The sequence below is a fragment of the Pseudopipra pipra genome, chromosome 1 (assembly GCF_036250125.1).
Source record: "Pseudopipra pipra isolate bDixPip1 chromosome 1, bDixPip1.hap1, whole genome shotgun sequence".
Taxonomy (NCBI): Eukaryota; Metazoa; Chordata; class Aves; order Passeriformes; family Pipridae; genus Pseudopipra; species Pseudopipra pipra.
The window spans coordinates 113,643,801-113,670,093 of record NC_087549.1 but is presented as its reverse complement, the minus strand read 5'-3'; the positions used below and the strand labels follow the sequence as shown (position 1 = coordinate 113,670,093).

The 26,293-nt window shown below is 40.0% G+C and overlaps 1 protein-coding gene and 1 long non-coding RNA gene across 3 annotated transcripts in view; one reads left to right on the top strand and one right to left on the bottom strand.

The window, feature by feature from the left end:
• Positions 1 to 4,962, bottom strand: part of OSBPL10 (oxysterol binding protein like 10) — a 113,079-nt gene extending 108,117 nt beyond the window's left edge. The window contains exon 1 of one of the 2 annotated variants that reach the window (XM_064672379.1): positions 4,781 to 4,962. In XM_064672379.1, coding sequence (XP_064528449.1) covers positions 4,781 to 4,947 — 167 coding nt within the window. In that variant the 5' untranslated portion in view covers positions 4,948 to 4,962. Of the gene's footprint in view, positions 1 to 3,930; positions 4,611 to 4,780 lie in introns of those variants that run through there. The other variant, XM_064672368.1, reaches the window with a different exon arrangement.
• LOC135422873 (uncharacterized) lies at positions 3,340 to 9,023 on the top strand. Its single transcript, XR_010434633.1, has 3 exons — positions 3,340 to 3,953; positions 5,944 to 6,112; positions 6,205 to 9,023. It is a non-coding gene; the product is annotated as an uncharacterized LOC135422873 (long non-coding RNA).
• Positions 9,024 to 26,293: the final 17,270 nt, after the last annotated feature.

Genomic DNA, 26,293 nt, shown 5'->3' with positions numbered 1-26,293 from the left:
ATAACCTCTGAGAGCCAACAAAGTCAGCCCCTTAAGTCTGATGGTTCTTCTGGTGGTATCCTATCTGCTGCTCAGGACACTGGAAATAAGCAAGGGTCTTTCTGTGGTGGCAGCACTCAGATTGCAAATGTTCTCTGCAACCACACAAGGAAAGAAATTACACTGTAGCACTGCAAAGCCAAATAAAGACCCTGAGAACAAAAAATTCCCAAATTGCCTCAAACTTACATTTTTTGTTGAGATACAGAGAATGCAGTTAACTCCCAAAAGAAGTCTGGTGGTGCCCAGGAACAAGAAGTACATTGGGCATGATTCATGTGGGCTGGTAACAGCATGTATTTCTCAACCGAGAGGGGAAACAGGAAGAGGGCAAAGTAATGCTTTAGAAAACACCTGGGCTACAGAACTACTTACACAGAGCAGTTCAGCTCAGAAAAGCAACAACATCCATTGTTGCTGGATGCAACAATGCATCCATTTATTGTTGTTACAAACCCAAATTTTAGTCCCAGCTCAAATTCAGGTGATCCAGGGCCTTATATATTCTTGCAGGACAAAGCCCTACAAGTGTAAGTACCAAAAACACTGTCAAGGAAAAAGCAGAGAGCAGGAGGCATGCCACACGTGGATTTCCAACTACCTTGGGCAAGTGGGAGTTTTAAAACTTTTTACAGCATTTTACCAATCTATTAAAAAAACAGGATAATAATGTCACAGGCAATAAATGTTTCATTAATATCAAATTAATTCATGAAAAATAGGTTTTGTGTGACATGATATGACGCTACAGAGACGTATTTGTCCATCAAACCCACACAACTCGCATTTAAAATACAAGCTACTACCCTCCCACACACATATAACAAGTAAATCCCAATAGAAATTATTCATAACAGTACTTCAATTGAGAACACAATTATTTGTAATTTCATAGTAAAGACAACCAGATGCCCCAATGTCTCAGACCAGAGACAAGTGTTCTTATGTCCAAGTGTCTGTTTTACTTTAAGCTCTGCTTTCCATATCCACACCTGAAAAAAATCCACAGAAAGTTACAGACTTTAGTAGAAATGCTCTAGATGCCCAGGGCCCCTGACACCTGCATCACACAACAAACTCCCTCCAAACAACCAAAACACCCTGGAGTTTCCTTCTGCTTGTCATAAAGGTGAGGAATCACCTCACTGATTTCCAGATCAGGTTGTTCCTTACCTGCTAGAACAGAACAAATAGATTTCTCTAGTAACAAACAACAAACCCTCAGAAATTCTTAAAACAAGAAGTAAAGCACCTATCTAGATTGACTGAATTGAGGCCTTCAATTATTTCAGTCAGTGCTTATAAATGAGGTATTATGCTTCAGTAATCATACTCAGTTGCCTCATTCAAAATCAGATTACCTTGCATATGCCTGCTAAAGGAAGATTTATTTAAAAGTGATACTTCTTTATTATAATTCAAATTAATTTCTTCAGACTTGCAGAGGCTACTCTGCACACTAAGTGTTGAATAATCTAGGAAGACCTTTCAACTTCAATACCACATGACATGAGCCAACATTAAGTACATTTAAATTATTTAGGCTAATGGATAAAGAGCTTTAAAGAAGAACATTCCAAATCCATGATAACTGAACTCTGACAGTTTTTGCTTTATTTTTCCATTTTATTTATATTCATGCCATCTGGCTGTATTGATCATGCAGTTAAACAATCTTGTGTTTTTTTCAGATGAAGTAAATTCAAAACTAATTTGTATGATCATTCAGTAACACATATGCTTTTGAATAATTTGCAGGTGCCAACTATGAAGTCACTTACTGACTCTTATAGACTGAGCTCCGATTTACAGAAAACACATTCCGGAACAAATATCCAGGAGGCCAAACAGACAACCAAGCCCATGGATCGCTACTCATTTACCGGACTTTATATAATATGCCAAATTTCCACAAGTCTCAAATTTCAAGTGATCTCTTTAGAACTTCTATCAGATTCCACACCCCAAACCACAGATACACACACCAACAGAATGGAGTAAGTGAAAAAACTAAAAAAGTTACTTATCCTAAAAGTTCTGTATCATCATAAACCACTTGCTCAAAAGGCTAGATTTACAGGAAATAAATTTGGCAATTGACAAAGCATGATAAAGCAACATTAAAAAACACTGCTAAAAATAAACAGACATTAATTTCCAAGTGCTATGGTAGAATTGTTTAAGGGACAATGATCTTTTTTCCATGTTTTCAGATAAAATTTAATGGACATACACAGGTCATACATGCTATTTCCAGCTGTCAGCCTTATCAAAGATTCAATCTCTTCCTAAATACAACCAGCAGGCAGCTCTAGACCCAAAGATTTATAAACAATTACCTCTATTTTGTAATTTCATCAGATTATGACCCTTAAAGTCACACACAGTAAAATGAGCTATTGTTTCTACAAGAATAGATGGAGCTGTCAGGAAAAAAGAGGGGGAAGGCACAGGCTTTAATTTTTAGTCATAGATTTTAATCCACCATTTTAGGTATCAAAATGCGTTTTTTTTCTTTTTTTTAAACAAAACTACAAGAGAACTGATAAACCAACAAACAGATACAAGCGTAATGCGAATCTACAACAGAACTGCAGTAACCAAATGACAGTAAAGGGCCTTCTCTATGTCTATGCATTCTGCAGTCTAGTTTTATGTGTATCCAATTCGTACCATATTCATTATCGCTTATAGCTGGCACACCTATGCATGGCCTCCAGTCTTTGGAATTAGACCAGCTTCTGAAACTCTTCAGGAAGTACTTGCTACAGTTCCTACCACTGATTGAGCCGCACACGAGTCACCACCATAACTTCATGGGCATTTGTGCACTCTGTCACTTATAAATACTTTAAAATTACTGTCAGAACATCAAGGTCCCAGACATTCCCATGTTCTTACTGCTTGTGATCACCTAATATTGGCAACAGAAGGGTTGGGGGGGGGGGTTTAAAGGTTTGTGGAATAGTTTATAACTAGTTCTGTACATGTTCTCTCTAAAGCATCTTCTTCTCTCCAAACCGACCACTGTGGTGCCTTATATTGAAAGTCAAGTTTTAGATACTCATCTTCATCCATCCCCTAAGAGGACAAAGTTGAATAACAAAAAGTAAAATACTAACAGGAACTCTTCACTCTTGCTTTCAACAGATCCCTGTACAGCATTATTAACTCCACAGTCTGGCTTCAACTCTGTAAAAAATTTTGCCCTACAACTAGACCAAAACCAGACCTTCCTCGGGACTTCCACAGATGCACGTCAGCCTGTCCACACCCAACAAATTGCAGGACTTGGGCCTGTCCCCGTATCAGCATAAATTAGGACTTGTCAAACAGGTAGGACATAGCAACAGAAGATATTTTATGAGCATAAAGGTAACTGTTTCCACTGTCCCACTCCATAGCGAAAGAAAATAATAGTAATAATGACAAGCATGGCATTCCCCCCCCCCCCCCTTTATTTTGGTAGGCTCTCAGTCGCCTTTTCATTCTTTAGGTATCCAAGATAACTTCACAGAAGACGGAGACTAACGTGACAGAGAAAGGAGCTTAGAAACGGGACCCTGTCAGGCAGGGACAGCAGCATGTGCCGCGTCAGCCCTTCCCTGCCCCGCCCGCACCTGCGGCGGCCACGCCAGGGGCACCGCTGCGACCCCACACCGGGCCACCTCCCCGCCCGTTTCTAAGCCAAACTCGGCTGGGGAAGTAAACAAGTAAAACAAAAGGAAGGAGAGGGGAAAAGGGGAAAGGAGCCTGGCCTGGGGCCGCGGCGGCCGGGGAGGGGTCGGGTCGGGCGGCAGCGCCGGTTGCCCGGGCACCATCTTGGGGGCGGCCGGGGGTGAGTGAGGACGCGGCCCCGCAGCGCCGCCGGGGGCCGGCCCGGCGCTTTACCTGCTCTGCCAGCCCTGCAGGAGGTTGGTGTATTTGCTGAGCGTCCCTTCCAGCACCGGCTCCCGCCGCCTGCCGCCGCCGCCGGGCGCCTGCGCGCCCCCCGGGCTGGCCGCCGCCGAGCCGGGGCTGCTGCCGCCTCCGCCGGCCCCCCCGCCTCCATCCAGCCTCCCCGCGGCCGCCGCCCGGCCCGGGAGTCCGCGGCTGGCGGAGGACGACGAGGGGGACGAGCCTGCCGACGTGGGGCGGCTGCTGCTGCGGCTGCTGCTGTTGCTGCCGCCGCCCTCGCTCGCCGCCGCTTTCTCCATGGAGCCCCGCGGGGGAGGCTGCCCGCCCGCTCCGGCCGCGGCTGCCGCCCGTGCCCGGCAAAGCCCTGACTCACAGGCGGCGCGGAGAGGGGCGGCGCCCGGGGGAGAAGGGGCCGGGCCGCACCGGGCGAGGGAACCGCCGCGCCGCCTCCTCGCCGGGCGGTGCGGGGAGTTAGGCGGCGGTCGGTGCCCCCCGGCTCCGCGGGGTCCCGCCCGCCGCCCCCCCGAGCGCCCCGCCCGCCCGAACCGGAGGCAGGGCGCTGCTGCGGCGCCGGGGGCCGCGCAGGGGCGGGGGCCGCACACGCACACGCGGAGGCAGAGGGCGAACGGGGAGAGGCACAGCACACACGCAGACTGCATGGTGCCCGCGGCCGGCACACGCCATGCGACGCGGAGGGGCGACCCCAAAGGACACGGTGCCCGGGTGTGGGGCGGGCGTGCAGACCCACGGCGTGGCAGGCGCAGAGCACACACCGACACCGCCTCCGGCCCCGGCGGCGGCACCGCGCCCCCCGTGACGCACCCGCCACATGACAGGCACTCACCCGAGGAGCGGCGGGATGAGCGCTGGGACACCACCGGGCAGCGGGGTGCCGGGACCATAAAGCCTGTGACTGGCACTCACAAAAGCTGTGCCCACCGGAGCACAAAGCGGAGCGCCCGAGGTGGGGGTTCTTGGTACGGGCGGATGCACATCGCTGCCCCTCACCATGGAGCGTGACACCAAGGAGGTGGCTGTCCGTGCTGCAGGACACCAGCAGCACAGCTGTGCCCGCACACATGAGGTAGGTGGTGCGTCCAGCACTCAGGAACACAATATTCTTGCTCAACCCACAGCAGGTAATGTATATGAACAGACCATATATCACTCGTCCAGACTTTGCAAAACAAACATTATTGTAAAGCCACATTTCCTGAAAACAGAGGATTTAAACCCCAAGATCACCATTAAAAAGCTTAGTGGGTCCTTGTACAGTCAGCTTCGTACAAAGCTATGGGGTTACATACCCTCAAATCACTTCTATGGCCATCACTTCTATGGCCTCCGTTACATTACAACGTGTATCTTCAGAGCATACCAGAGATGTCAGTATTCTTCTTGACCTTTTACAATTGAAGAATGAAATACAGAGGAGACTCAGAGAGTCTATGAAAAGTATAAACTCAGCTTAGCTCCTGTGCTTCAACCCTGTGGAAAGTTTAGCAGTCCTGTGCACAAAAGACTTTTTGAGTGTAGTATCATGTGTGCCCTGTGTTATGCGCCTCAGAAGATACTCAAACCATCTGAATCCACACACAGATGTCTACATTCCCTATATAAATCAGGATGTAGAGGTGGGATCCTAACTTAGATTCTCCCAGTTTTCTCTCTGGAAAATCCTACCATATGTGTTGTGGTTGGGTAGCTGAAGTGTTGGGCAACCTGATCCTGAATTTTGGGTGGTTAAACTTCTCGTGTTATAGCTAAATACTGAGGCACTGCGGTCTAGAAACTTGATTTTAATATTTCATTGGTGGACCATTTAATGCACATCTCCTGCAGTACAGAGAAAGATTAGGAACTCAGTTAATTTTAAAAACAAAATATTTTAGAGTAAATATTTTCTCAGGTCAGAGCTGTTGATTGCGATGTTCATGTAAAATTACCCAATCATTGTTACTATGTAAAGAAACCTTCTTACCACAACCTGAAAATCCTCATTCTTAGGCTCAACTCTTCTTCTGATGACCACAGTGTTCAGAAGACATTGGATGAACAAGGCATGCTCCTTCAGGAAGCTCAGATCCTGCTCGCTCAGGATAAGGATTGTCCTTCATTTGTCCTCGTTGTGTTACAATGGCAGCCCAAAGCTGTGGAAACAATACGCTTTAATGAGGTAACTGTGTCACCCCATCAGCTACTGCAGCACATTACCTATGTATGTTCTACATTATAGGTAGTGAATGTAATATTTTCTGCCTTCCACAGAATTTGCTGAAAGATAATTCTGTCAGGAAAAGAAGCCGCCTTACACATGAATAGAGATACCTCTCATACCCTTCTAAACAATAAAGCTCAAGTAACAATGGTGCACTCGTCAGGGAGTTTCTGAAATATAAGGGATAACAGGCTGTAAGTATATCCCATGAGAATTTTGCAAAATCATAAAACACGTTTCCCGCTGCTAGAAGGATTGCTGTGATGTGATAACATAGGAAGTCCTCTTAGAAGTTATAAACTAGTTAATAGATGGCAAATAAAACGTGAATAAATGGTCACTTTTCAAATAGAGGGTAACCACTAAGAGTTGAATCTCTGTTATTCCGTATCTTAAATCAGAGTTAAAACTAGAATCAAATGCAAAAAAATAGCAGAAGGATCTAACAGTAGTGACTAAATCACTGATAACATGGCAACTGAAATTTAATGTTGGTAGAAATCAAAGTAAAGCACATGTGGAGAAAATAGTTTTTGCTATGCATGCATGATGATCTATAAATTAGCTATAGCCTCTCAGGCAAGAGATCTTGTAGACATTTTAAATAGTCCTCTGAAAACCCCATCTCAGTGTTCAAGGGTAATGAAACAAACAGCTGTGATGAGCTCGTTAGGAAAGACAGAAATAACAGCTTGCCACTATATAAATCCGTAGTACAGCCAGTATCTATGTACTCTGCATTTATAATATTCCTTCAAAAAGGACAGAGTAAAAAGAGAAAAGGTGTAAATGTCAGCTTTTTTATGAGAGAGCTCACTGAGCAGGGGTTTCATTTGAAAAAGAGACAACCGATGTACAAAATGATATTCAGATTAATAGGAGTGATTCTTCACAGTTTCTCATGAAACAAGAACTATGGGGGAACTGGTTTAAAACAAGAACAAGAAACTACTTTCTCACACGGCTTATACTCATAAAGATCATTGTTATGAGATGGTTTTGGATGCCAAACATCTAGAAAGATTAAAAAAGCAATTGTTTTTGAAGAACCTTTAAACAAGGTTGACCAAAGTGTTTTGGATGTATTTGAAGTTCAGAAAGGCTCTAAATTTCTGACTCCTTTAAGACTATTTATGTTATAGTAAATAGGTGAAATAATCCCTGCCCTGTTCTTTCTCTAGATCTTTATCTAAACACATACTCATGGAAGGAATAAAGTACTGGACTAGAGAGACCTTTAGTTTAATCTATGGTATGGCTTTTCATATAAATATGAATATATAAATATGTAAATATGAAGGAATACTAAGGATTCCTTCTTCTTGGTTAACCAAAGGTCCTTTCAAAGCAAACATTTGCACTGTATGCAGCTTTTATATGGTATAGATGGCATCATATTGTATAGAATGTGTCACTCTTCTCATTCCTTTTCCCTTCCCAGTTTGTACATATCATTGCAACCTAACAGAGCTGGACAACCTTTCATAGCAATTTTGGTATCAGTGAGCCCCTAACCCCATTTATTTGAAGTTTATAATGTTCTTCAAAATGACTGAACCTGTATTTATTTTACTAGCTAATTGTCTGTCCCAGTAGAGTTAGACTTCAGGGTAATACACACTGACTTGGTCTGATGCAATATTGCATGATGTATGCTTTGTCCCAAGTATTCTTAATTAGCTATTTATTAATGCAACCTGCCTAATGAAGGTTCACACTGTTTCCAAGGTAACACAGCTGCTATGTTACAGTCCTTTAGAATGTTACTTTCTCTCTATGACCAAACCAAAATTTTGCTTCTTTCATTAAGAACCCAAAAGAATCAAAATAACTCATTAATTATCCCACCTTTTAGAAAGCAAAATATCTGCTAAGATAACAAATCCAGTACTGTTTGCCTTTGTCAGGAAACAGAGGCATTTCTCCATCCTATGTGAAGCTACACAACTTTAGCTTCTAGAACAAGGTCAGCTCTTAATCCATTTGCTAATTTATGTTTCCTGGACATGTTGGGTTGGGTTTCTCTACCTTTTTAACACCCTCCTAGCAAACAGTTTTCCTGAAGGACTTTGCAATTTCTTTTTACCTCCTCCCACCATCAGATTTCCACTCAACTTCTCACCATCATAATCCTGTGGAGGAATTTAGCTATATGGTCTACAGAAACTACTTCTGCCCAGGCTACAGTCAGACAGTGAGCATATTACATGGAAATACCCCAAGGCTTGCTCAGTTTTACCATCTCCTCCTTCTTACCCTCCTCCTGAGACACTGCTTTATTTCTCATGGGCTTTGGAGATTAAATCCATCTGTCACTAAACTTAAGGCAATACTTAGGGCAAAAACATACCACTGTGCACTTCTATCACCACTGTCTATAGATGACAGCACTGGAATGACTCTTAAATGATCCCTAAAGTTCAGCTCATGTCACAGTGATGCCACCTGCACCAAGCCTGCTCTTAATAGTGCTTCCCTAATGGTCTACAGCAAGAGAGTGAATGCAGCAGGTGGAACAATGTGCAGCAGCAGCATGTCCTCCAGTACTTCCTTAGATCCAGTGCTGTAGATTGCTGAACTTGAAAGGTTAAAAGAGGCAGTGACTCCTCTAATCTGGCCTTTTTAATAACTCAGTACAAGAATTGTAATGTTCTGTCTTATATGATTGTTTCACTTAGATTTAACCAGCACATCGTCCATGAGTAACACACTTCTGACCTGAGAATTTTGAGAACACAGAGAAACCGCCACTAACTGCAGTCTGCCAACTTTAGGATTAGCTTTGCTGAACCAGTATGCATTGTATCCTCCCTCCCTGGTGCTCGTAAGCCTGCAATGTATGATAAACATGCTGCATTGCCACACTTCATCCTGTTGTCAGCAGCTTCTCATCCACCAACCATCCTCCTAAACCTCACTTTAACTCAAAGTTAGTGACAGGGAAAGCCAAGAGAGACACGGCATATGGAAAATGTACCCAAACTACCTTTGCTGCCAGAAACAACTGTGACCGGGAAACAGATACTTGCATACAGGTTGATTTATCACATGGCATTGCAAAGTCATGTGGACTGAGGTTTGTGCTGCCACAGCTAGACCCTCATAGCTTATTAACTCAGCTACAGTACACTGCTTTGTAATTTGGAGGTTAGACCAGTTGAAACAAAACTTGATCAAAATGTCTGAACCTCTGGAATGCAAACTTCAGGATGGTTAGCTGGAGAAAATACTAGTTTATATTATGCATATTATATATATATTTGCATTGGATGTCACTAAATGTGTATGAGGAAGTGATGTGCATGACGAACATGACGAAAGGTATTTTCTGCATAGCTAGAATTAACCCTTCGAACTGCAACTGGAAACAAATAGGAAGTTAGTGCATAAAGAAACTGAGTGAGCATAAGGAGCTAAAAGAGCACAAATATCACTGTCGCTATATATTGTGTATTTTAGCTGGTGGTAACAGCTGTATTCTGTGCCAGTGAATCTTTGAATGGTTTTTATAGGTAGTCACTAATACAGTTCTTTAAAATAAATTCGTTCATACACTGAGGCCAGAAGAAAACACTGAGATTATCTAGCATAACCAGCTGGATAACAAAAACCCTTTTTGGTTTGATGTGGAATTACAGATAAATGTCGATATACCAAATCTTAACAATGTGCAGGCATTTTTACCATCCATTTTTCTATCTCAGTAGTTAAACATTTAGGGATTTGAAAAGTATACTATCCCAGCAAAGGTCAAATTCAGATTCAAGACCAGATTGAGTTTACTCAGTGCCTCTCTCATAACTAACACCAATGCTCAAGCTCTCTTTTATCCCCCTTTTTTTGGAGAGCTGAGTGGTTCCAGTGGAATCTGTCAGATTTCAACATTTATTATTCATAAGGCATGAGGCTGTATATCACTGTAATAATACCCAGTTTGGTGTCCATCCACTTTTCTAAATGAAACATCTATGCACCTGTAATCTTATGCCTAATCTGCAAAACCATTTGCACATCCAAAAAGTATTGCTATAGAGCAGTTATACTGCAGTGTATATTATTGATAAAATAATGCTAGTTATGCTGCTTGGGCTCTGACCTCATACTCCACCAACAGCAAGTTGTATAGTTGTTTGATAAGAGCAGTATCTCACAGCTTAAGAACCGGTCTCTTTCAAATTGGACCTGTCCCTCAGTTCTAAATGTTAGCTCCCACCAGTAAAAACTAATAAACGTGTAAAAGGGAGTAAAAGGCAGTAAAGCTTGGGGTTTTTTTACAGTTCAAGGGTTTATAGTCTTGGGGGTCATACTTTAATTAACTCTAGAATGTGTGGCGAGTGTAATTATCCCAAGCTAGGGATGGCATTTTTTTTGCCAGGGTTCACCACTGAGCGATTTTAAATTTGACTGATAATGGACAAATTATAATAGCTTGTGAAAAACACGTGAAACAAAATTTTCTTACTTATTACAATAAATAAAATTAGTTCAAGAAAAACAAACAAACAAAAAAAACCCCATAAAGAAGTGTGCTGTATATTGCCCAACTCATGCAAATGGTGGGCTAATACTTTCCTGGTGTGTAGGTTTAATGCTGATATAACAGGAATCATTACGTTCAGGAAGACCCCACAGCACAGAATTGACTGTTATCTTCACTGATTCTGAAGAACAGTATAAACTGTGGTTTATAAAAGCCTGACAACATCATTTATCTAATCCTCTTCTGGTTGCTGGACAGAAAACGACAGCCATATTTTTTTCTCCCTCTTCTCCGGTGAATTTGCTTGTAATACTTGCTCTCTCATATCACACACAGCCTTGACAGGAGTATCCAGTGGAGATAACCTCAAATATGCAAAGAGCTGAATTATGATTCCGTCCCTCTGGTTTCTAAAACTCAGCTGTCAGCTTTGATCTTTGACTTTTGAGAGCCTCTTCTGCAAAACAGAATGTACATTCATATATGGCTTGATGGAATAGTATTTGCCATGATTTCAAAGGCAGAAACAAATGCTAATTTTTTAGAATAAGCATAGTACAAGTTCAGGAAGCTGACAGTTTTCAGTTTAACTTTTCCTGACCTTGGTTTTTTCCATAGAGAATGCCTGGAACAGGCATTCCTTAGCTGCAGTTTCACAAGTTCGGACATTCTAAACTCTGAGCTTTGTCAGCTTCAATCAGTCAAAACCTTCCCCCTGCAATACTGTGTTACAGCCTAAAAATAGGGCTATGCTTTCAGAAAATTAAATAGCATTAAAGTTATGAAAGTTGATGAAACAGATTCCAGATGCTAACAACCTGAAATGACAGAGAGAGGAAGAATCTAGGGATGTGCACACAGACAACTTTCTTCCTTCTTTATGAGCTTCACAGAAGACTAAAGAAATTTGTTTTATTTTTTCTGACATCCCATTTGTATGAAATGAAGAATGAATGTTTAATCTTACTATCCTATTGTGGAAAAATAGGAAACAATTCGGGGGGACCTTGGAATCCTGATCAGTAGAGGTCAACCCCTATCTGACAAGACAGGCATTGGATCTCTAAAATAAGATCTTCTCACAAATATTCAAAACTGTCATCAGAAATAAAAATTCAAACAAACAATGTAACAAATCTTTGAATGGTCTCAACAAAAACTTTTTCCATGCAAATTAGGCTTCGCTTAATCTGATGTCAGATTTAAAACCTCTCTAAGTTCTCCACATACTTTTCAAAACAGTTAATGAGAAACAAGTAGAAAGGATCTGAGGTTTTAGTATAAATATCAAATGGAACAGGAAAGGTTTTCAAAAGATCATGCACCTCTTTTTTTTTTTTTTTTTTAGAAAACTACTTGAACAAAACAATCATCTAAAAGCTATAAATAAATTCATCCACAGCATGTGCTTCATAAACCAGAATAGGGTCTTATTATGGGAAAACACAGCCCATATACTAATTTAATCTGATCCCAAATTCCTTCATGTCAGAAATCAAATTCTCATTGCTTTTAGTAGAGAAGGGCATAGAATTCTATTGCTGACAGGGGGAAAATGGGGTTTATAGGCAGAAACAAAGACAAAATCAGTCAGTTTGACAGAGTTTTAGATATTTATTTTTTTTGCTAACAGCAACGAGGAGTGTCACACCACATTCAGAACACCAGCAAGGTCTTTGGCAGTTGTTATCACCTTATTTTTGCCAGGAAGTTCTGTCCTAACCAAGTTTAGACAACACTTTCATAGCAACAAAAGCGGCTGGTCTACTTTAGAAATCCCAGTAGAGATGGAGCTGCTCCAGTGTCAGCCTAAGAGTGTAATGGGGAGTTTGCCAAAAAAGGCTAGGTTAGATGCAGTCTTCAGAGGCTACACATAAACCAAATGTGTCAAAATCCTGGCAGTTAACTGGCAGGAAGTTTATAACCCAGGGAGAAAGATAAGACAAGTCTCCTGACATAACCACAGCATTTTCTCACTCTCATAGTTTTCAGAAGGAAAACTGATGTTATTTGATGATGCAGTGCACCAGAAATAAGTCAGAGGCCATCACCCACAGACAAGCATTTCTAGGTAATTTGAATCTTAGGAAAATATTACAAAGGGAAACATATCTAAGCAAGCCCACCCAAGCCATTGCACAGAAAAGAGAAGGTTTTAAGGAAAAAAGGTATTCTCTGCATGAAAGTAAACAGATGTGCTGATGCCATAGGTTTTAAGATTATTTTTCTTTAGTAGTTTTGAGGGGAAAATGCCACTCCTATCTACACAAATTTTATGCATAACACTTCTGACACATTCCTTGCACTCAAGTAAATTTTCTTCACAGAGAATAGGAACTGTGTTTGTGCATTCAGAGGTACTAATTATTAATTAATAAATGTGGAAAGAAATGCATGGAACAATAGTTTTTTCCTACCATTTCCCTAATGTAAAACTAGCACAATTCTATAAAGTTGTTTAAATGCAGCGCAGGTCCTTCAAGTGTGAGTATTGATAAAAGAAAAAAAATAAAAGTGAAAGAAAGGTAGAAAAATACTCTTGCATCAGCCTCTTTCTCAGGAAAATTCTCCACTTTAGTTCAAGTCAAAGGAGCTAAGGTTACCAACTGTTTATTTGGCCAAGGGCTGTTTGCTTCAACCAAGACTGGGGAGATAGAAATAAGCAGCAAAGCAATATACAGTATCACTTTACAGAAAAAGGATGAATATCCATTTGTAACACAGAACCAAGGCAGAACTTTTTTCCATTTATAATCTGTAACACAAGGCAATTACTGTTTTTCCCTTGGAGAATCAAGTTCTTTTTTTCCCCATGAATGCTGCTCTTACCTACCCAGGAATGCACGTGTGGAAGGACTGACCAGGAAGCACATAGCTTCCTGTTTCCCTGGCTACTGAGCTTCCTGTACATTCCCTGTACTGTTAGTGGCACTCTTTGGGAAGAGCTGCACCTCTGAAAAATTTGTACTATATAAAGGAGAAGATGAAATAATTCAAACCCAACTGGAATCAAAGCATTTAACGTAGTTGATCTCTGCTATGCGTCCTGCTTCCCAGAGTCTACTTAATGTTATATAACATCAGAAAAAAATTAGAATACATATTCTGAAGGCCTAATCACAGCTCTTACTCTCTAGAAATACAGCAGACAATGGAAGTTCAAACACTAGTATACAGTGTACACAAAAGCAATAGATATCATAAAAAGTAAAAATGACATTGAGAAGATCACCTATTTTACGGTGACTGGTGCTGAAATGCCTGGTATGTTTAGGCATCTCTTGTTAATATAGATCAAAGAAGCAGTGAAACTGCAGCATAGAAATGTAAGAAGTACAATAGCTCTGCCACAAACTGAAACACAAAAGTGTGGTTTTATCTAGGGTACAAGAGTACATTAGAGTACCTGTAGCTGAATGAAAATTGAAGAATCAAATTTGTTTTTTCATGAAGTAAAAGAATATTGAAATGCAGGACACAACTAAAAAGCTTCAGAAAACACTTAAAAGACTGGCATGTTTAAAATTAAATCTGGGCACATTATTTAGACCTACTTCAAGATCTACTCAGTCCAGAGCAAGGCTTCTAGCAGATGGATGGCAATCTAATTCAGCAGACATGACTGAAAATTCAAGATGTCAGTAAAAAGGACGAGTCTGGTATGAAGCTCAACTCTGCAGGGTGCTAAGGAATATGCATACAAAGCTCAAAATCAAAGTCAAGCAAAATGTCACATGAAGCCTTATACTCTATGATAGCCAGCACAATCCAGGAAAGCATGTCACAAAATACATGTAGGAAGAAGCAAAAAATCTAATATATTATGTCATTTTGCAAGGGTGCACCAGCAGAGTGCATAACATCAAAAAGGAGACAATGAGGGCCTCATTAAACCTGATTAATTCCTCACAGGAGTTCTACCAGGAGATGAATGGACTGCCAGCTAGAAGGCAAATGAGAAATGTATTGCTTTGTGCACCAGCGTCCAGCTTAAAACTAATGTATTGCCAGAAATGCAGAGTTTCTAATAAAAAGCCACTAATCATAGAAGATAAGCAATAGAACCTAGATTTCACAGTGGTTAGCTTTTCCCACAGACATAATATATTAATTAGGCTATATCTCTATTAGTTATAAGTGTGTCAGAGGGAAAAAAAGCCCCAACTTTTCGATTTAAAGTAATTATTATCCTTAATCTTACTAAGAAGGCCACACTCAGAGGCAAAGGGAAAGCAAAATAATTGAGGTTATTATGAAGACATCTTCCTAGAAAATACAAGTCTTCATAGAGTCTTGAAAAGAGCTGGAAAAGTTCAAGCACTTCACATTTCATTCCTCCAAGAAAGTTTCCCTTGGTCTAACATAGCATGAGAAGAGAACCTGAATGCATTAATTTGGGAGTCACAGAGCAAACAGAAGAACCAAAAGAGCAAATGCATTTCAACATCATAGAAAAAAAATGTTCACATAGGCACGGATTCCAAAGAATTCAGTAAATATTTTAAAAGGAAACATGTTCCATTTCCTCAAAAGGAAGGAACACTCAGGGAATGTGACTGATGCCAAGGATTTTTCTTCGTTGAATGCATTCTCAGAATCTTTTGGATACATCTGCAACAGCCTGTCCTGCAAAGCTTATGGATTTCACTTTTCCTTTTGAGAAAAGGCTAAATCATATTTTTCTTTAATCCAATATTCTAATTAAATCCCTAATGTTTAAAGGTGCAAGATAGTGCCCTGTCAATGTGGTAATTAGTGACTTCAAAGCCAATTTTCCATTTCATTATAATTTGGATGGCTCGTACAGTTCAGAAGACTTTAATTGTATTACTGATGATGCATGTTGAATGGTCAAAGCTTGTGTGTGTTGTGTACATTTTAGTGCCCTCAAGGCCAATGCACTAAACAATTTAAAACTTTTGAATAAATACTCTTGCAAATTTGAAAGCTAAGCCATAAACTACTAAGTTCACTGTTATTATAGCAGATTAATTATTCATGCCATGGAGCTTATAGGTGCACAGACAAAAAAAGACAAGGTATCATCTCTACTAGCAGGAAATATGAGGATCTGAATGAATAAGAGATCTAATAATATTTGTTCTGAAACGTGCAGCAAGTTTCATAGCAGTTATGAAAATAGATACAAACAACAAGAGGTTTCATTTTCTACAGTGTTAATTTATTCTTCAATCCAAATGTTTTCTACACCATCTTGGTATCCATTCTTATGTAGAATACCAGAGCAAAGGAGACAAGTTTGCAGAGATGGGGATAACTATAGGGAGGATAATCTCTTTATGCTATTAATTGTAAAGAATTTTCCTTTTTAAACAAATGGATACAAAATAGGCTATCAAATAGTGCTAGACCCTCTCCTCTACATAAAAACATAGGTATTTTCTTTTGAGACAGTACTTTGTGGCATGCTGTTGATTCTCAAGGTAGACTTACGTAAACAAAAGTGGATTTATCCCTTATTCATATTCAAAATTAAAACTGAAAATTAAAATTCTTCTACTGAAGATATCTACTGATACTTACTGATATCTGGTGTTATCTATTGATATCTATCTATTGATATTTACTGTGTTTATTTCCTATCAGTAGTGACCAAAACTCAACTTTTCTTCACCCTATTTCTTAATCAGTATGATTGCATCTTACACACCCATCACTTATGCCTGCACAACCCTATGTACAGCAACCAAATTGCATGAGCTTTGGGGATGAATACTTCAAGCTCTGGGACATTATTTTAGGTCTGAAAACCACATGAGTACATATAACCATTACAAACAATTAATTATTTCTATCCAAAATTAAAGAACAGGCTGCCCAGGGAAGTGGTCGAGTCACTATCCCTGCAGGTGCAATGCTTAAGGACATTGTTTAGGGTAGACTTGTCAGTGCTGGGTTAATGGCTGAACCCAATGATCTTGGAGGTCTTCTCCAACCTAAAGGATTCTATGATTCTATGAAAATTAAAACTAATGATGCAATTGTTAACATCACCATAGTTCATGGTTATTTTTGTAAACACTTGCAGGGATTTTTTTTTTCTGTTACTTCTCCCATGCCCAAGTAACCAACTGAGGCATCACTCAGGAATTTGGAATTCAGACCTCTTTTGGAAATATCTCTGTTGAGCAGGGACCTAAGTTAGCTGCTAAAACCAATGAAGCTATCCCTAAATTGCAGATTTTTAGATTTTAGATTTTGCTAATGAAGAACATCTCAGTCTTTCTTAAACAGAAAAGGTGGAGATTCAAATTAAGTCCAAAGTGGGATATTAATTCAACTAATTTACTAATTTTAAGAATCACAATGAAAAGTGATGTGTTTACTGTCTGTAAACTTTGCTTTTTGCCACATCTTGTTCAGAAATGTTCAGTCTAATGCTCCCTTTGTCTCTGTCTTGATCTTTCACTCAGTCAGTTTGCATATAAGTTTCGTAAACCAATAAAGTCCCCATATGGCTGAACTTCAGCTGCATGGGACAGGTTTGTTGTTAGGAAACAGCAACTCCCTCTAGCGCCAAAGGAGCTTCCTCCTTTACAGCACACTAAATTGATCCCCAGTGAAAGTCATTCTTTGCTAATTAATGTCATGTTCTTGTTATAAAGTTGCATTCAGGAGTCTTTTCTCCTGTAACTGTGTTCTGTTATAGCTGCTGACACAAGTGTTAACAGGCAAAAAAACTTTATTAGAAAAAAAAATTCTGTGCTTGCAAATTAGGATGCTGTTGGGCATTGATGATTTTTTTTTTCTTTGAAACACATGATGTTAAGCACACTGAAAAGGTTTGGTTTACATACTCAGACCCTATCAGAATAGCAGTAAAGCTGGCTCTCTGCCATCTTTGAAGGCTGTTTCAGAACCCTGGGTCCTTTTACGATTTATGGCAAGTATATGATTTCCAACTAAACAAAAAAAAAAAAATAACATTGAAATCAGTCACAGTTGCTCTGGATGCTAAATTTTTCCTAGGTGTCAATACTCAGCAGGTTAATATGCATAGAATCTACCACTGAATAACAAACTAGAAAGTTGCAACACCCTCGTGGGAGTTTCTATCCTCTGGAGATAAGATAAATAAAAGCCCTACGCCCTTGAGTTGCAAATTAGCTGTGGCAGATCAGTTCCACGCAGGGCATTCCATGCTGGTTTGGTATGCTGATAAGAGGGTCTGGATGCTGCTGGTATTGTTAGACTGTATACAAAATTATACTGTATACAAAGGTTACTGAGGTTGTCACACAGTGCAGAGAGGCTTTGCATACATTGGGATTGCACAGCAATGGAACAGCACAAATGGCTGTTGGTGGTAAAGGCAAAAAACAGCCCACTGCTGGTGAGAAATAAGATTACATCTCATTAAAAGCAACCAGAGGCAGCAGGGAAGCTGTCCTACCTCCATCACAGAGGGGGAACTAACCTGCAATGCTAGACCTGCCCTCCATCCTACGCTAAGCACTATGGGTGGAAAAGAATAGGAAATGGGGTTTATAGAAAAGACCTCACTTGAAACTCCTGCTACAATGCTCTAAAATTAGATAATGATCTGATGTCCAAAAATATGTGGTTTTAAACCTTTATAGGATCACTTATTATGACCTACTATATAGAGAAAGGATGAACACAGGAAACAAGCAGCTGCCCTGCTGTCTTAAGGTCAGAAGCTGAGGTACAAGGTGTGCGTGGTGGCCACTCACAAAGCAGACAAGCACTGGGCTGTACAGATGCCCTGTACAGATCAATAGCAGCAAGGTCTGTCTCTGTATCTCTTTGTGCTGCAACATGGCAGGGTTCTACAGCGCACCAGCTAAAATAGCAGAAAGTCAGCATACAGAGCATTAGTATCTCTATAGTGCAGATAGAAGGGGTGAAGACAGTGGGGCCAAGAAATTACATGTCTATCCCAGTGCAACTGCCAAGTACAATTTGGCTTTCTTACTCCTGTAGCTTTTTTTTTAATTTATTTTCCTGACATCACTGGCACCCTGTGAATTCCACATGGTAGGTTGTTTGGCTTTACACAACTGATAGCCCCTAACCTGGTCTTCATCAGCCATCTTGGCTTGGTACTCAGCTCAAAGGCTCACAAATTTCCCTCCTCCTGCTATAAAGAACCACCTGTTAAGAGAATGTTACCTGAGATTTAACTAAGTAACCAGCCTGACTGCCCAGGTGGAGCCATGGCATAAGGTGATTCATAAGTCTCCCAAGAACCTCTTAAGGCAGTGTTTCTATATCTGTTAGGTATTTTGTGGCTAATGAAACATTCGCTGGCATAATTGCTGGAGTTTTTATATTTTACATTAAGAGGTGTTAAGCTGCTTTTTACTAAATACCATATACAACAATATATAGATTTTGTTTATCCTACCTGATTTATTTGCAATTGGATCTCACATAATCATAGCACAACAAGGGAATAAGATGTTTTCACTTCCACTCTTAAATAGTTTTGTAATCTGGAATAATTTGCCCTTTGTACGTACCTTCCTTGCATGAATGACTCATGTATTTATTGTTATTTAATACGGCCCTAGTCCCTAATCCTGCATGACTTTACTCAAATAAACTGGCTATGTGGTTGCTTAAATGAGCAAAGTCATAATAAATTGCCTTCCTGTGCAGCTGATATTTGTCCTGTTGTTAGTCTTACTCCTCCTCTCAGCGATGCAGGATCAGCACAGATACATCCACATAACAGCAAGTCTTGAGCTGAAAAGCAGCTCCTGAGCCAAGGGATGGAGTGTGCATGGATGGAAATGTGCATCCTAGTCCCATCTGAGGTTTCTCAGCTTTCTCCTGACCTAGCTGTTTAAAGTCTGATCCAACATTACTCAGTTGCTCCACACCATACTTGCCTGTGAACAGAAGTAGCCAAAGCCTGGAAGACAAGGAAGAGATTCAGAGAAGGCATATGGAAAATTATGATTACAGTCTGCAGGCCCACTGAGGGCCCTGGCAGCAACTTGGTTAAAATGTATTGTATAGACCTTTTTAACGATTAATTTCTGTTTAAAAATGGAGTCCCCTTCTCATATTTCTTTCTCCTTGCCTCATCAAATATTCACAAGTTCAGGCACACCGAGGCTGTAATTTTGCTTAAAATGAACCAACCATTACTTTCTGATTTTAGTACTTTGTATTGACTGTTTCATAGTGACTTCATATTATTTATTGTTGCACAATGTTTATATGACAAAAAACATGTTCCATGGTTCTCAGTTCAGTTTCTCTGGATAGAAATGACAGTTCACTAATTTGCTCAAAAAAATTACAGTGGCATAAAATCAAATTTGAATGCAACAAAAAAAAAATCAATTATGGAACTGCGTACAATTTCACATAGTCTATACCAATAAAAGCTATTAAACAGTAACAAACTGACTTTCAGGCACAGCTGTTGAGAGTATCAGCTAAACATATTATTGATCTAGCAGGGATTGCTGGGCAGAATTATTTCTAAAAAGTCAATCAATACATCTTTCTACAATAACTTTATCTGAATGTTTACTTCAGACTGCATAGGGCTGAATATCTGATATATGGAAAGAAATGAAGACATACATATCTAAGTCAACATTCACTATGTTAGTGAAAGTGCCTTCACTGTCTCAATCCTTATTTTGGAAGTCCCAAACTTCACATCTTGTGTTACTAAAAACTTGCAGTAAAAGCACTGGGACTGTCTTTCCAGACAGTCTGGAAGTTTAGTTGCATGCAGTTAAAATTCATTCTAGATGTACTAAGAGTCACTGGAGTACAGTAAAAAAGAGATTCTAAGAGATCTATCCTGATTCCAGATCACTGGACAGCACATCAGGTCCCATTATGGATGAGAGAACTGTGCGGTCACTTAGCTGGACTTCCCATCATGGGAATATCAGTTACATCCATGAATTTACACTTCCATAACTCAACTGGCCAGACAGCCATTTTACAGCTTGAGCAGCTAGAAATAGTTTTCACTTCAAATCCAGACACTTCTTTAATCTCAGATCCTTGACTGCAACAATGTGTTGGTGCCAAGTCCCCCTCCAGAGCTGCTCAGTGTCAGTGTGATGCTAGAGCACAGCACTGTACCCAACAATCTAAGAAACCAGTGGTGGTGAACCACAACACTAAGAAAATCCTGACTATTGCTTTTTAAGAGCTTGCAACCCCACTGAAAACTCTCTTACATTAAAATGTGGAGGCAACTATGCCAATGAATGTGCAGTACATCTGCAGCCTCTGTGGCATCACACTTATAAGTGAAGAGGTACAAACCATTCCACTCCAGTTAAAGCAAAGTTTTTCTAATTGCACCATTCCATGAGATAATAGTACATGACGAGAGAGACCTGGTAGCTTTTTTTGTTTCCAGATGAGAACAGTTATGCTACATTAGCCAGTGCACTTTACCTAAAGATCCAGATTTTAATTCACTGTGCTTTTTTTTTCTCTCCCTCAAAAATCACTTTGTAGTCAACAGACTGCAGGAGAAAAAAGACACATAATTAAAACCTGTTTTGATTAATAACTTTGCCAAAATTCTATGTAGAATTACATTGAAATAGGGATAAACAGTAAATATTTTCAATTCACTCCTCCTAAACTTCATTTATACTCTATATGTGCTTGATAATAGCTCTGTGCAGCTATAGGAACCCAGTTCCATGGATTGGGGCTGCACAGTAGGGGGGGACTCATCTGAGAGTTTGGTAAAGAGATCCAGTGACTGCACTGTCTGGAAGGCAGAGAAACTGTGTGAGCAAGAGTTATCCACAGAACAGAACCCAGGGGTGAGAGCAGGACATAGCTGCAATAAGCACCAGAGTAGAGGCACACGTCAGTCTCTAGCAGCTGCGAGGGTCACATCAGAGATATTGATTTATGCTTTGCAAATTGAACACTTTATTAAAGCTGACTGTTAAACAGCAGGGAACTAGGACTATATTCTTAAACCATCACCATTTTCCTCACTTCTGAAGACAAGGGCCTTTGTTATTGTGTACTTTGCAGAGGAAAGGTTAGAAAGAAAACATTCCCTGCGTGTCATCAGAATAGTTCAGTGAGAAAGATGAGATGAAGACTGGTTCAATATCAAGAAGATCGGACTGGAAGACAGAAAAGAAAGGGGTCATCTGCACTCCAGTAAAAAATGCACGTCTGTAGAGCAAAATTCGTCTTTATTTTTCCTTTTTTAAGGAATAGATTTTAATGCTGTTTATATATAGTACAGAGCAATGACAAGCAAATCTCCTAAAGGTAGTTTTCCACTGCCTCATGGTTGAATGCAAGAAACACTTACCTGGCAGACACCCGTATTTCCAAAGATCAGTTTTGTGTATTGTCCTCAACCCACATAATTCTGTCTCTGTTTTATATTTAGAGTATTCTAGAATACAAATCTAATAGCACTAAATTGCTTAGTCAGACATTTGACTTCTTCTGTTATGGGCTGAGACAGCTGTTCAACAGTTTAAGCTAGAAAAAGCAGATAAACATAGCTAATTCTCCTTTTTGATTTACTGCACGTTTGGCACAAATGACAACTTGTGTGTCAACAAGGTGGGGGAAGAAAGTGCAGAAAGGGGGATGGGCAGCTGGGGGAGGATGGCATTTTTACTAATCAAAAAGGTTTATCATGCTATGACCTAATTAACAAAGTTGTTACACAAAAGTTTAATGGAATAACTTGCAAAAAATTACCATCAGTAATAGCTTACCTGAAAGAAGTATACCACCTTGTGCAGGCAGAGGGAAAAACAGTACCAGCATAAGGTGTAACATACAGAGAGTGGTCTTTATGAAGCTAAAATCAGACATTTATTTTCCAGATTTCTCCTTATTTGTTAAGCTTCATAATCTGTGCTTGACCTAGGTGCCCGGCTAGAATAAAATAGTATTTATCTTGGAAGGCCTGCCAAAATGCAATATAATCTCCAGGAAAAGTCAAAAACAGTCTTTCTTTTTTGAGAACGGAGAGGTGATACATTTGGAAGACTGACTTATTTTGAAGGTGCCTGTCAAGCTTGCCTGAGGTAGGCAGTTCTCTAAACATAAAGTACCTGTCCCACAACATAAGTGAAATGGCTTTTAACCCTCAAAACACCTTTCTTTCCTCATTAGCTTTTTATCCTCGAAAATGCAGAATAGTCAGTCAAAATAGAACAGGACTGGAGAGAGAAACATTTGAATAAAGGTGCAGAGAGCTGACAAAATAAGCATAGGTAAGAGGAGGGAAAACAGGTTATGTGAAGAAAGAATGAATAGGGAGTGAAGCTGAAGGGGAGGGAAGGTAAAATGTTTGTGCTTCTTAGCATTTTCTGGCCTTCATGTGCATTTCTTTTTGCGGGACTTTACAAGCCAAACCCAACTCCTTCTCATTCTGTACACCTTCAAGAGAGTCAAAGACTGTGGGACACGAAGAGCACTTCCTTAATTCTATTATTCACTTACATTTATGTTTGTTTAATCTAGGCAGGACCTCATCCTCATGTCTGGATTTAAGGCACTTTAGAAACCGAGGTCTCTTATGAAAATACTAACTATTATAACTTAATCATCTTCCCCTTGAGGTCACCTACTCAGAGAGGCTGAGCTGTGCTGCCTAATCCATATCCCTAGCTAGGTGTTTGTAGTACTAAAGAAGTCACAGAGTTTCTTCAGTCCCACATCTCAAAACATGCTGTATATAAAAGAAGTTCCTACAAAATCACCAGAATTTAAAATTACTCAAATTGTGTTTCAAGACTTAATATGTTCTGGTGAAATAATTATCTAATTATATATAAATCAGATTCTTATCTTTTGTACAGAACACTAAGAATAAACTTAAAGGAAACTGCTATTTGATGTTTTTAAATATATCCTAAGAAAACCTTTTTTTAATAGTAACATATTCAATGAGAAAATCAGCATATTTAATGGAAAATTTCCAAGTAGGTAATCAGGACTTCTTTTCAGAAACTTGCAATTGAAGCTAAATATTTTATACCATTGTAGCTCTTCCACATTCTCTAGTTGTCAGATATTTCTGCTTTGTACAGGACTCTTTGTAGCTGTAGATTATCACTGACGTATCTTATTAACTCTGGGTACTGAGTTTTGAAAGGAGTTGATCATGTTTTAATAAATGTTTGGATATCAGACAAATAGAGAGCTCCCTAGGAAAACATGTATAGGCATCTCAGCAATATCTAGAGTAGTTAAAATAGATCAATATATTAAGCTGTTAAGTGTAGAGACACTGCATATAAGTAGTCTAGAACATGCCACTAGAGAATATCAAAGCTTTATATTGCCCTTTTATGAGTTGCTTTTTTAATTTTAATGTCTCCTTAGTCCACACTGTCTTTTTCATCACCATGTGTAAAGTCAAATGAAGCACTAAAGAAAATAAATAGATCTATCTCTATTGACATCGGACCAACAAACCACTTAATTACAGAGGAAAACTGGAAAACAAGAACAGTGATCTCATTGAATATTACTTTCTGCCCCATCCAAAATGTATTTTTATGTTATTGGTCTTCTTTTTTTCTCTGCAACCTAATTATCGGTACCAAACTATCTGCTTTCTGATATGCACTAAATAAAATTGATATTAACTTAGTCTTTTGAGGTGTTGACAGATCCAATCTGTTGTATCTTAGTGATGGTTTAAAAAACCCAGTTGTCTGCTTCACCTGTCAGAGGAGCACATACTGCTGCCGTAGCAAAGCTGGCTTAAGGGAACATGTACTCCTGCCTCAGCTGCTTCCATGCAAAGCCCAGAATCTGAGGGCCTTAACAGCCATAATTCAGGCTAACAGCTGTCTGGCTTGATCTATTAGGACACACAGCTGTATGTCACTTCCCTTTGGCTGTTGCTGTATAAGGTTTAGAAGAATGGAATATGCATGTGAGTACCTGTGACTTCAATTCATTGATTATACCTGGACTGTCAAGGCTACACTGTCAGGATGTGCTTTTTTTATGAAAGAGGTTGTCTTTTTATGTAAGAGGTTGCTTGTCTAATTTCCTTGAGATTATTTTTCAGATTGCCTTTGCTCCTGATCCTTCTCATTAGCAATTTAAGGTAAGATATCAGACTCTGAACTCAAGCCACCAACATGCAAAAAGCAATTTCTTCTGCCAGCCTTGAGAAATCTCCAGCTGAGGTTGGTTTGGTCTGCTAGGATGGGAGGATAGTGTCTTCAATCAGTACAGCGAGATTGCCTGACCACATCTGTTTGAGTCTGCAGATGAGGCATAAAGGAAAATCTTGTGTTCTTGCCAACATTAATGATAGGATAGCATTTAACAGTAGAAAGGTTCTTTCTTACCCTTTCTTATCTGTTGTCTGCAATGTTTTTATTTAAAGGCTTGGCCACTTCTTACCTCAGATGCAGCCTAAATTAATCATACTCTGTGAATTGTCCTGGCAGCCAAGAGGGCAAACCACATTCTGGGGTGCATTAAGCACACTATAACCAGATGGTCAAGAGAAGTGATTGTCCTGCTGTATTCAGCATTGGTGCAACCTCATCTGGAGTACTGTGTGCAGTTCTGGGCCCCACAATTTAAGCAGGATGTGAAGGTCCTTTAATGTGTCCAGTGGAGGGCAACAAAGCTGGTGAAAGGGCTGGAAGGAATGTCCTGTGAGGAACAGCTGAGGACTTGGGGCTTGTCTACTTTGGAGGAAAGGAGGCTGAGTGGCAACCTCATTGCTCTCTGCAGCTTCCTGAGGAGAGGAAGTGGAGAGGAGGTGCTGATATCCCTGATATCCAGTGACAGGACGTGTGGGATTGGTTCAAAGCTGTGCCCAGGAAGGTTTTGGACATTGAGGTTAGTCAAACACTGGAATAGGCTTCCTGGAGAGGTAGTCGATGCCTCAAGCCAGTCAGTGGTTAAGAGGCATTTGGACAGTGCCCTTAATAACATGCTTTAACTATTGGTCAGCCCTGAACTGGTCAGGGACTTGGACTAGATGGTTGTTGTAGTTGCCTTCCAACTGAAATATTCTATTCTATTCTATTCTGTAAAAGTCTCTATTTAGAATGGCACGGGTAAGCCTGCACAACGTACTTCTGCAATGCATCTGAGGATTCTTCAAGATGAATACGTGTTTACATTTTGGCTGTCTTTCAAGTTTGTATAAACTTGAACTGTTTAACTAGACTACAGTTTAGTTCATGGTGAAAATGTATGTTAAAGTTCAGGTTGCAGGCTGCCAGTGAGACAATGACAATTCTGTGTAAAAGACAGAAGTACATATACAGCCTCATAAAATGCTGCAGACTGCAGACAGTCTAGCCTTCTAGACTGTTGAAGAACTGTCAACTTTATGAGAAAATCTATAGAAATTATAATTTGTCTGTATTTTTTTTTATTTCCCACTTAGCCTAATAAAGACTTTATCTTTTCTGTCCAGACTGTCAAAATGATCCTGAAGTGGTTATATTCAGGAAGTACTTTTGGCATCACTTTCATTTCCATATTTCATTAAGTATTTAGACTCCAAACACTTATTATTCAATTTTATAGGACTAGCCCTTCCCCAGTCCCTCAAAAGCTAGACTGTATATTATCAGCCCTGGTCTCTGAATGCTCAAAGCAAGCATAAGCAAAACGCTCTTTTACAGGACTCAAACAATGAGATGAAGGTTTTCTCCACA